The sequence below is a fragment of the Nannospalax galili genome, unplaced genomic scaffold (genome assembly GCF_000622305.1).
Source record: "Nannospalax galili isolate Female #2095 unplaced genomic scaffold, S.galili_v1.0 scaffold76, whole genome shotgun sequence".
NCBI classification, from domain to species: Eukaryota; Metazoa; Chordata; class Mammalia; order Rodentia; family Spalacidae; genus Nannospalax; species Nannospalax galili.
Window position 1 is genome coordinate 3,100,438 of NW_008339767.1, and position 12,309 is coordinate 3,112,746.

The following is a 12,309-nucleotide window of genomic DNA, read 5'->3' on the forward strand; positions in this document are numbered from 1 at the left end:
ATTCACAGCAACAAAGTTTTATATATAGAAACAAATCTTGGAAATGGTACAACCAATCTGGCTTTTTAAGGAAACTATTATTTTACTGCTTGGATATTCACACATTAATGTAAAAACAAGGTGATGTGGAAAACAATTCAATGGAACTAAAAGGCCTCACTTACATCCTAGCAAACACTTTGGCTTCCGAGGAAAATTTTTGTGGCTGTGTACTGGTAATCAGTGACTTCTCGTCCCCAATGTAACAGCTACATTCTTTTACCCAAGTGTGATATTATGCCTTAATAATGATATATAAAAGAACACTGAGAATATCAATTAATATAATACTGGTTACCTAAGATAAGAAAACCATTTAAGAAATATTAAGCACGGGTTGAAGAGATGACTCAGAGGTTAGGAGCACTGATTGCTCTTGAAAAGGACCCAGGTTCGATTCCCAGTACCTACATGGTGACTAACAACCACCCCAGGGGATCTAATGCCTCCTTCTAACCTCCAAGTGCACCGCATGACATGGGTGTAATAACACACATGTAGGCAATACACTCATACACAAAAAATAATAAAAACATTTTTTTAAAAAAGAAATATTGGGCCTAGTGTGGTGGCGCGCACCTTTAATCCCAGCACTTGGGAGGCAGAGGAGGAGGATCTCTGTGAGTTCAGGGCCAGCCTGGTCTATGTATTGAGTTCCAGGACAGCTGGGGCTACAGGGAGACCCTGTCTCAAAAAGACCAAAAAAAGAAAAAAGAAAAAAGAAATAAATATTAAGCATGAAGAAACTGGGCTATTTTGAATGGACTAACTGATCAGGTTACTGAGACTGAAATGAGAAATTATACATAGCCAGCCTGGCATCTTCCTGGTTCCTCTAAGGCTGTCCCAAAATCACTGGCATTCTCTGCTTATCCATATGGAAGGCCTTTGTTCCCTAAGTAGAAGGCCTGCTCAGTGGGGAAGAAAACAATCATTAATGGGTTTGTTAGGAAGATGAGATAGTTAATCTCCTTTGTCAACCTGGTAGAATTTAAAATCACCTAGGGGACAAACTTCAGGAACCTGTCTATGAAGGTGTTTTCAGAGGTGTAACTGAGTTGGGAAGACTCACCCTGAATGTGAGTTGTACCATTCTGTGGACTGAGAACTGGACTGAATTTAAAAAAAAAAAAAAAAAAAAAAAAGGCAACAGCAGCATTATTCATCTCTACTTCCTACTTCCTGATCTTCCTACATGTGAGGAGTCCTAGTTACATGCTCTTGTCTCGACAAACTGCCACGGCGTCCCTGCACAGGAATGCAGCCTCTCATCTGGGAGCCAAAAGAAGTCCTTCTTTCTTTAAGCTGCTTGTGCCAGTTATTTAGTCACTTCCACAAGAACAGTCACTAATACAGAACAATATAGAAAGGTACAAGCCACATTCTTAAGTTTAATTTAATTTGAAAGCAAAAAGAACAATAAAACCCCTGATATCTTAAACCCAGAAGGTTCACCACATGCATATATTGGTTGGCATTCCACTAAGACTGAAACCAAGGTTTTCCTTCAATATTCTTTGTATTCTGATTTTTGATCACAGGGACATATGCCTCTGAAAACATCATTTTGCTTGAAGTAACAATTCCAAGGACAAGAAAGGAGGAACACACCCCCTTGGCTTCCATTGATGATGGATTATAAACTGTAAGGTAAAGTAAACCCTTTCCTCCCCAAGTTGCTTTTGGTCAGTGTTTTATCCAAAAGAAGCAAACTAGAACATGCCTTCCTGGAGACCTGTCTGCTGAGATAAGGAAAGAATAAAATGCATGGTTGATGTAACTCTTTCCAGGCTCCTTATGCTCTTTGATCTGCCTACCAACAGAGAATGTGATTTTACTTCTGCATCCATTCACATGGCAATTACCTGGCCTCAACAGAGATATATACGTAAGTGGCAAGAACTGAGTGAGCTCAAAAATGAGTTGAGGTAAACTATGAGACCACATGCTTACATCTGGCTGAGATGTTTCACCACCACCTCTGCTTCTTATACTGTTATCTGTTTACAAATCCATAAAAGGAAACTAGGCTTCACTTACTTTGATTAAAAGCCACCAAAATGCATTCAATTGCCTAAGTGGTTGTTGACATTTTTTTTTTTTTTTTTGTCTTTTTGAGACAGGGTCTCCCTGTAGCCCCAGCTATCCTGGAACTCACTATGTAGACCAGGCTGGCCTCAACTCACAAAGATCTGCCTGCCTCTGGCTCCCAAGTGCTGGGATTAAAGGCATGCACCACCACACCCAGCAGTAATACTTTTACTAAAAGGCCACCAAAATGCATTCAATTGCCTAAGTGGTTGTTGACACTTTTTAAGACTTATCCAGGGTCAGGTGAGGTGGCACACACATTTAGACCCACGCTTGGGAGGCACAGACAAGTAGATCTCTGTGAGTTCAAGGCCAGCCTGGTCTACAGAGTGAGTTCTAGGTCAGCTGGTGCTACAGGAAGACCCTGTCTCAAAAAAGACCAAAAAAAAAAAAGTATAAATCAAGCTGATAATTGCCATGCCATTTATTTATTCAACTTTAATTGTACATTATGTACCCAGCATTCAAGTATGAACTGGGAAAAAATGAAAGCCAAGATGCTACCTCTGTCTATATGAAGCTTACTGTCTAGAGAACACAAAAGACAAAATTATTTTAGGCTCTTAAGCGCCATCAAGAAAATGAGACAGGAAGGAGTGAATGAAGATAGATAGTGCATTGTATGGGAAAGGGGGTATCTAGTAAGTCCCTCTGGAGAAATAACATTGAGACCTGAAAAAGAGGAGAATCATCCAAACAGAACAGTATATGTAAATAACCTGAAGATAAGAGTGAGTTTAGGAGATTTCAGGAACTCAAACCATGTGGTTAGAATAAAAGGCAGAATGGCTTGTAATGAAGTTTAAAATATAAATAGACCTGTCACTCACACCAGTAATCCCAGCACCAGGGACATAGAGGCAGGACACTAATGAATCCAAGGTCAACTCTGAAAGCTGAGGAAGGAGAATTCCAAGTTCAAGGCTAACCCAGGCTACAGAGCAAGAACCCTTCTCAAAAAAAAAAAAAAAACAAAAACAAAAACAAGTGTACATCTCCAAAGTCTGACATTACTAGTACAGAGTAGAGGGTTATTAACATACTTCCTTCAAAATATGATACTTTCATCAACAATCTTATACCAAAGGATCTCTCTTGTGAGTGATGTCAGATAATTAATACTGAACTATGGTACAAAATCTCCTGAGTCTTAATGTCTGATTACTAAACAGTCATTAACTTTTTCTCTAATAATGATACTGCCTTACCTGAAATCCAATTACCCTGTCAACAGTCTATTCAAGCTACAACCAGGCCTACCTTTTTAAATTTACTGGCATGGAACAATACACTTAATCCCAGCCAGAGGTGATCAACACAGGGAGAACCGCAAGCCAGAAAACACATGATCAAAATCTTCCACCTTTTGAGTCACTCTCAGTCTAACGTAATCTAAATTTGGCAAGGTACTGACACTACTATAAAGTGAGAAAATTTGTTAATGAAGTTAACAATCATTTCCCTCAGTTCTCTCAAGGCAAAAATCTCTACCTCTCCCTTCTCATTTCCATATATCCAACTGATTACAAAATCCAATACTAAGTACTTCTCCAACAACTCTATCTTACCTGTCACTCTCCTAAAGCAGGCCACCTTAACTAATGTGGATAACTAGAACTTGCTAGTGTGGCTTACAAGACCCTTCATGCTCTAGCATATACTCAGCTCTTTGGCCACATCTGTAAGCTTGGAACTCTCCCTTCCCCACTCTCTCCAGACCTGTAATACTGCTGTGATTATAGCATGTTTGCACTCTCCCCTCCATCTCAAACATTCATCCCTCCTGATAAATAGCTCCTTCCTTGCACGCTTATCACTCACCACTTTCCATTTTCAACTTAGAAACTCCTTTTGGAGACTCTTCCCTGATCACCACCCTCTCACTCTAAATTACATACCCCTCCCTGCACATTCCCAAAATATACTGTACTTCCTTCACCTTCATTCTTTACTTTTAATTGTCATTTACTTGTCATCTTCATAACATCATAAATTCTCAGAGGTCCAGGAACAAGCCTGTTTTACTCACAACTGAGTATCAAGCAATCAGTGCAGTGCTTTCAAAGTGATACTCAAAAACTATTTGTTGAGAGTAAAACCAAGAAAGGGAGTGTGTTCAGTTACGGACAGGTGAACAAAGACTTGCAGAGTGAGAAGTCTTGTTTTCCAACTTACAGCTTATAAAAGGATGCAGATTTGCCTGGCTTACATTTCTGACCTTACAGATAAAACCATATATTTAACTTTGAAAACACATAATAAAAGGTAAATTAATAAATATGTAATTCATAATTAATGAAGGATTCATTACTGAATATTGGACTAATTTTCCTTTAAAAACTAACATGGAGCCAGCAAGATGGCTCAGAGGATAAAGGCACTTGCTGCCAAACTTGACAACCTGAGTAGGTCCTAGGGATTCACATGGTAAAAGGAGAGAACCAATTCTCACAGGTTGTCCTGACCCCATACACATGCCATGGCATATACACACCCATACATGTGTAAACATACACACATAATAAAAAAATTAAAATAAGCTATAAACTCTCAGATTCAAAATACTAAAATAGCAAAATGTCATTCAATTAATAATCAAAAACTGTAGTAAAGAAAAATAAAGAAGCTAATGGCCTCATACACACACAGGTCACTGATGCCCAATGACAAGTACAAATAGTTTCCTTTGGGATTAATACAACAATCCAGTTTCAATAAGTAGAAAATAATTTGGTACTTACTCACACAATACCACATATTTTTCAAGAGACTCAATCAGTAGTTTGCTATCTCCTTGATGAAAGTGCAGAGCAGGGAGGACGACGTCATCCTTCAGACAGAATACCAAATACGACCAGCCCATACCCTCTTTGCTTTGCTTGATTGATTTCAGGTCTGCCAAACTGAACAGGAATGACCATTTGCTTTTCCCATTTCTATGACTTGGAGCATCTTAAAAACAAGAAGCGGGGCAAATTTTTTTGTTCACCTTTTTAAAAGGTAGTTAAAATGCTCTTCTTGTCTGCCTAACAGAAATTTGTTTAAGCCACGGAATCACTACATTCATATTACTAGCTTCCACCTACATTAGAAATGGCAGCAAACATTTTCCTAAAGAGAATGGTTTTAAAAGTTATCCTATCATATACAAATCAAAAGATGCTATCCCTATATAAAATATAAACTTTGTTAAAAAGATCATGGCTTTGGCAGCAGGCTGAATTCAAATAGCAGCACTAACATGGTATTAACTGTATCGTCTGGGGCAAATAACTGAACATCTCTAAGTTTCTTCATCTGTACCATGGAGATTATTACACTTACCTCACAGTATTCCAAGAGATAAGACTTATCAAATAACTATCCAGACACCAACTATAGAGCAAATTTCAGCAAACATTCATCTTTTCTAATTCAAATAACAGGAAAATTCTTTTAAGAATCCCTTAACAACAACAAAAAATACATTTACTTCTTTACTTTTTTTGTAAATACTTTAGACTAAACTGATAGTGAAGGCAAGCATACTGATAAAAGAATAACACTGGCATGATTAAACAGATAAGACACTCAAGCAGGAGAGAAGGCTCAGCAGTTAAGAGCACTGGCTGATTTTGCAGAGGACCTAGGTTTGGTTCCCAACATCCACATGGTAGCTAACAACCATCTTTAACTCCAGTTCTGGGGAATCTGATGCCTTCTTCTGGTTTCCGCACCTTTGCATGATGTGGTGCCCTTACCACATCATGTAGGCAAAACACTCAGACACATAAAAATAAGTAAGTCAAAACAACTTTTAAAGACACTTTGCAAAACAAAGGAGAAGGGAATAAGGATGTAAATAACAAGTGTAAAAGCTTAAAAACTAATACAATCATACTCTGTTCCAAAGGCCAAAAATGTCAAAAGTATCTGGGAGCTTGTATCTAATCCTTAAAAGATTTTAGAGTTACCTCTTCAGAGGGGGGAATGTTGGAGGGGAGGGAGTAGGCATGGATTTGATCAAAACACCTTATATGCATGTATGAAATTCTCAATAAAGTTTTCGTAAAAGTTAAAAAAAAAAAACTAATACAATCAACTTGCTAAATTAACTATCTTTTTTTTTTTTCTGAAGACAGGGTCTCATGTATCCTCAAACTGGCCTCAAACTCACAATGTAACTGAGGGTGTCCTTGAACTTCTAATCTACTTGCTTCTACCTCCCCAATGTTAGAGTTATAGGCATGTGCCACCATGTCCAGTTTATTCATCTGAGGGTTAAACACAGAGCATCATGTAAACTAGATAAGCACTCTACTAAGCAGCATAACTAGACCCACTAAATTTTCTAGAACTAAGAGTTCAATCCAAACCATAGCTATATAAAAATCCAACATTTTCTGAATTTGTGGTATATTTGCAAAAGCTAAAACCACAGAGTCATGAAGTCTATCAAAATTGTTAACAAGCAACTTAAAGATTAACTATTTATAAAGATTACAAAACAGGGGCTGGAAAGATGGCTCAGTGGTTAAGAACACTGAATGTTCTTGCAGAAGACCCAGGTTCGAATCCCAGCATCCACATGGCAGCTAACTGTCCATAACTCCAGTTCCAGGGGATCCAACGCCCTCCTCTGACCTCCACGGGCACTGCACAACATGGGTGTACTTACACACATGCAGGCAATTCACATACACATAAAATAAAAATAAATATTTTTTTAAAAAAGATTACAAAACAATATTAAAAGTATCTTATTAATGATTCTACTTAAAGTTTTTAACATAAAATACTACTTTGCTTTCAAAATTTAACACATATATGCACGTGATACCTCTAAAATTAAAAAAAAAACTTTTATTTAATGTTATATCATAAGATATATCATACTGTCTTGTTATTCAAGGTCTTTAGAATGCTATCCCACTTATCATACACAAAGAATGATGCTTAGAAAACTTGATCAAAGGAGAGATTCAACAGTGCCTACCTACATGTATGTCATCTTCCTATGTTATCAGGGATATTGCAGTTCTATAATTTCCAAGATTTCCTAATAAGTACCACTTGAATGATGCCTGGAAAGACTACAGTGATTGTCTGCATACACTGACCTGCCTCACCTCCACACTAGTTTGAATGGTAAACACATATCTAAGGCTGGTACTAGATTAGACTACATAATGTTTTACTGGTATAGAGCGGAGAACAGCACAAACTCATAGAAGAGTTAGAACATTTCCAAGAATTCCAACTTATCCTTAAATCATCAAAATGTGTATATATCTAAACTGCCTAGAAAAAAAAAAATACATGCTACTAGATTATTTACAAAGAACAAAAAACATTTTCATTGAAAAATTATATAATAAAAAAATCAGATACAATTTTCAAATTATTGAATTGCAATGAGTTCAAACTGCAATAAAATCTTAATATTAAATAGTACATGTAGACTATGAATTATCAGAAATTTGTGCATTTTAAAGGTTAACATTTTACACATATTTTCTCTTAATAAATATTACATGTAATATAAAAAAGGAAGGTATATCTCACACATTTCCCCATTTAAAGCTCTGACAAAAGCAAGAGAATTATTATAGGTCAATTCTACAAACCCAAAAAATACAAATTCCAAGAGAACAGAACTTTGTTTCTAGGTACATCACTAGTGCTAACACACATGAGGTAATCGAAGGCATGTTCAATAAATGCATTAAAAACCTAGTACTAGGGCTGGAGAGATGGCTCAGCAACTAAGAGGGCTGGCGACTCTTGCAGAGAGGCCAGATTCAGCTCCCAGCATGCACATGATGACCAACAACCATCTGTAACTCCAGTTCCAGGGCATCCATTGCTCTTCTGGTCTCCGTGGGCACTGCATTCATGGGTGCACTTACTAAAATGCAGCCAAACCACTCATACACATAAAATAAAAATAAAAATTTAAAATACATAAACATAGCACCAAGTCAACATAAAAGTAACCTGCAAGTGAATCTGTTGCCAGTAAGAAAATAGAAATGGCTATAAAAGAAAACTAGAAGCCAAGAGTTCGTGCAGAATGTCCTTCTTTCTCCTTAAAGATAAATAAAACTAGTTACCACACACACATACAGTATCTCAAGTAAACTAAATGGAAAACTGTACAATATGTACAATAAAACATTTCACTAAGGCTCCATTCATCTTGAATAGAATTATCAAGAACAAGATGTTTTATTAGATAGGGCCAGGACATGATGCCAATCTGTTCTTCTGAAAGGCAAAGGCAACAGTTTCAAAACATCTAATCTGCTATAAAAATAGCTATAAAGTTACATATTCTTAAGAAATATAAAGTCAAGCTGGGCCTCCAGCCTTTAGTCCCAGCACTCAAGAGGCAGAGGCAGGCAGATCTCTGTGAGTTCGAAATCAGCCTGATCTATATACCAAGTTCCAGGACAGCTGAGGCTACAGGGAGACCCTGTCTCTAAAAAATAAAACAAAACAAAAAACTATATAGAGTGAAAAGTCAAAAAAGTCTTTGATAACCTGTTTAAGTCTGCCTAACTTCCCTTTATACATCATGAAAAAAAGGAAAAAGTACGCACGACCTGCAGGCCTCTCTCCTGGGAAGTCCATCGCGCCCTCCGCGCCTTGACTCCCCCCAGCCACATACACACATACACACATCCTTATACCAGCCCATCTCTCCTAGCCTGGGACCTGTACCATTCGTTTTTTCGGTGCCCCACACCTGGGGAACCACCACTGCTTCCTGATCCTTTGCATCATGACCAACACAGTTCCTTCTGGGGTCCCCAGGAGCCCTCTGGGCCTGGCCCCGCCCTCACCTCCCTCTGCTTCCCTGGGATGCACAAACCACCAGCCTTTTTCCTGGACTCCAGGACTGACCATGCCGCTGCCAGCTCCGTTGCAACCAAACCAACCCAGTTCCTCAGGGCAATCCCAAGGAGCCCTTGGGGCCTCTTCCTGCCCCCATCTCCCTCTGCATCTCTGGGTGGCACGGCCACCACCTACCCTAGACTAGCATCTTTCCTGGGTCCTGCTCCCCAGGCCAGTCCAGCCCCAAATTCCTGAAGCCAAAATCTTTCCTGGAGGGATCCAGACCTTAAGAGAAAGCCTGAGAGCATCTGATCCTCATCTGACTTGGGCCTCTGTGGGAATTCCTGAAGACAAAAGCAATCTGGCCACTGCAATGTAAAATCAAAAGAGAGAAGTGGAAGCTTAGCCAAACCAGCTTTTCATGCCCAAAAAGTAAACCACAAAGACACATAAAGTTCACAAAAAGAAGCAGACCTAAACTTGAAGGCTTGAGTCTCACACAAAAATCAGAAACTACAAAAGAAATTCAGATGACAAAAATCACATAGAAGAAAATAACATGAAAAACCAAAATAACATATACCCACCAAATACCAATAGTCCTCTACAGGAGTACAATGAGAACCCCCTAGAGATAATGCAGGACATGGAAATCAAAAGAACAATTATAAACATGATAAAAGAATTCAGTGAATTTAAAGAACACACAAAGAAATCAAAGAACTGAAGGAAGATAGGGATAAACTTCTGAATGAATGCAGAAAAAGCTAGAAATATTGAAGTCGACTCAGGCTGAAATGAAGAAGGAAGTGAAACATTCAGTAAGCCAATTAGAAACAACAGGAGAAAGCCTCACCAATGGGATGAACAAAATGGAAAACAGAGTATGAAGACTAAAAGATAAAGTGGACGAACTAGACCACTCAAGCAAAGATTATGAAAAATTTAAGAAACCACAAGAATGGAATATGTAGGAATTGTGTGACAGCATAAAAACACCAAACTTACAAATCATAGGCATATAGGATAATGGCATAGACCAGATCTTCAACACAATGGATGAAGAAAATTTCCCAAAATTAAAGAAAGACATGCCCATACAAATACAAGAAGCATATAGAACACCAAACAGACAGGACCAGAAAAGAAACTCTCCATGGCACATCACAGTAAAAACAGTAAGCATACAGAATGAAGAGACAATACTGAAAGCTGCAAAAGAGAAACAACAAGTCACATATAAAGGAAAACCCATTAGGATTACAGCTGACTTTTCACTGCAAACTATGAAAGCCAGAAAAGCCTGGACCAAAGTATTCCCAGTTTTAAATGACCACAGATGGCAACACAGATTACTATACCAAGCTAAAATGTCTATTATAGTCAAAGGGGAAAGAAAAATCTTCCATGAAATAAATAGGCTGAAGGAATTCGTGTCCACAAAATCAGCCCTTCAGAGAGTTCTGAAAACAACACAAAGAGCTGAAGAAAAGAATCACTATACCAAGGGGTACCAGAAAGAAATCCAATGAAGGTATAACTATGGAAAAGTACAGCTATATGAAGAATGTGAATAGAAATAAAAATGACAGGATTCAACACTTATCTTTCATTAATAACTTTAAATATGTAGATTAAACAACACATTCCTGAATAATGAATGTGTCAAAAGAGAAATTAAGAATTAAATAAAGTTTTCTGTCTGCAAGAAACTCATCTCATTTTCAAGGACAGACACTATCTCAAAGTGAAAGGATAGAAAAAAATATACCAAGCAAATAGTACTAAGAAAAAGGCAGGCATTGCAATTCTAATATCTGACAAAATAGACTTTAAATTAAAACTAATCAGAAGAGATAAAGACGGCCACGTCATTCTGATCAAAAGAACAATAAATCAAGAAGATATTACTATCATGAACATAAATTCACCAAACTATGGTGCACTCAACTTCATAAAAACAATACTACAGGACTTAAGACCCAGATTCATCCCAACTCGTTAATAGTAGGGGACTTCAATACCCCACAGTCTCCATTAGATAGGTAAAAAAAAGAGTTAATAGAGAGACATGTGAATTAAACAATATCATATATCAAATGGACTTAACAGACAACTACCAAGTATTCCACCCAAGCACCAAAGGACATACTTTCTACTCAGCACCCCATGGAACCTTCTCCAAAACCGACCATATACTGGAGCACAAAACAAACCTCAACAAATACAAAAAGACTGAAATTATTCCATTCATTCTATCAGACCACAATGAAATAAAGGTTACAATCAACACTGGAAGAAGCCCTAATTACCACACGAACACACAGAGATTAAACAACACACCCCTGAATGATGAATGGGTCAAAAGCGAAATTAAGAAAGAAATAAAAGTATTCCTGAAACTAAATGAAAAGGACAATACAAAAAAACCTCTAGGACACACTGAAAGCTGTCCTTAGAGGGAAGTTTACAGCTCTACATAAAAAATCAGAAAGAACACAAATAAAGGACTTAACATTAAAACTCAAGACACTTGAAAAGCAACAACAAATGAAACCCAAACCCAGAAGACAAGAAGAAATAACAAAAATCAGGGCAGAAATTAATAAAATCGTAACAAATAAAACAATAAAAAGAAACAACGAATCCAAGAGCTAGTTCTTTGAAAAGATAAACAAGATTGACAGACCACTACAGTTAACCAAAACAAAGAAAAAGCACCTCCAAATCAACAAAATCAGAGGTGAAAAGGGAAACATCACAACAGACACCAGAAAGATTATAAGGGAATACTTTAAAACCTATATGCTACTAAATTTGAAAACCGAAAAGAAATGGATGCATATCTAAAGGCATGGGAACCACCAAAACTAAACCAAGAAGAGATGAACACCTTAAACAGAACCATAACACACACACAAAAAAAAACTGAAACAGCAATACAAAACCTCCCGACTAAAAAAAGCCCAGGACCAGATAGATTTACAGCAGAATCCTACCAGACATTTAAAGATCTACATCCAATACTACTTAATTTATTCAAAAAGATAGAAATGGAGGGAGAACTTCCAAATTCCTCCTATGAAGCCAGCACCACTCTAAAACCAAAGCCAGGTAAAGATACAACCAAAATAAAAACTATAGACCCATATCCTTAATGAACATAGATGCAAAAATTCTCAACAAGATACTTGCAAACCGCATACAGACACACCTCAAAAAGATCATCCACCATGATCAAGTTGGCTTTATCCCAGAGATGCAGGGATGGTTCAATATATGTAAGTCAATAAACGGCATAAATCATATAAATGGGCTCAAAGACAAGAACCACATGGTCATTTCAATAGATGCAGAGAAGGC

The 12,309-nt window shown here is 37.5% G+C and overlaps 1 protein-coding gene across 2 annotated transcripts in view; it reads right to left on the bottom strand.

Annotated features, from left to right (window-relative positions):
• The window catches only part of Tbc1d15 (TBC1 domain family member 15), a 67,002-nt gene that overhangs the window by 35,580 nt on the left and 19,113 nt on the right, over positions 1 to 12,309 (bottom strand). For both annotated transcript variants that reach the window (XM_008834552.2, XM_029564249.1), the window contains exon 5: positions 4,872 to 5,082. In XM_008834552.2, coding sequence (XP_008832774.1) covers positions 4,872 to 5,082 — 211 coding nt within the window. The remainder of the gene's footprint in view (positions 1 to 4,871; positions 5,083 to 12,309) is intronic.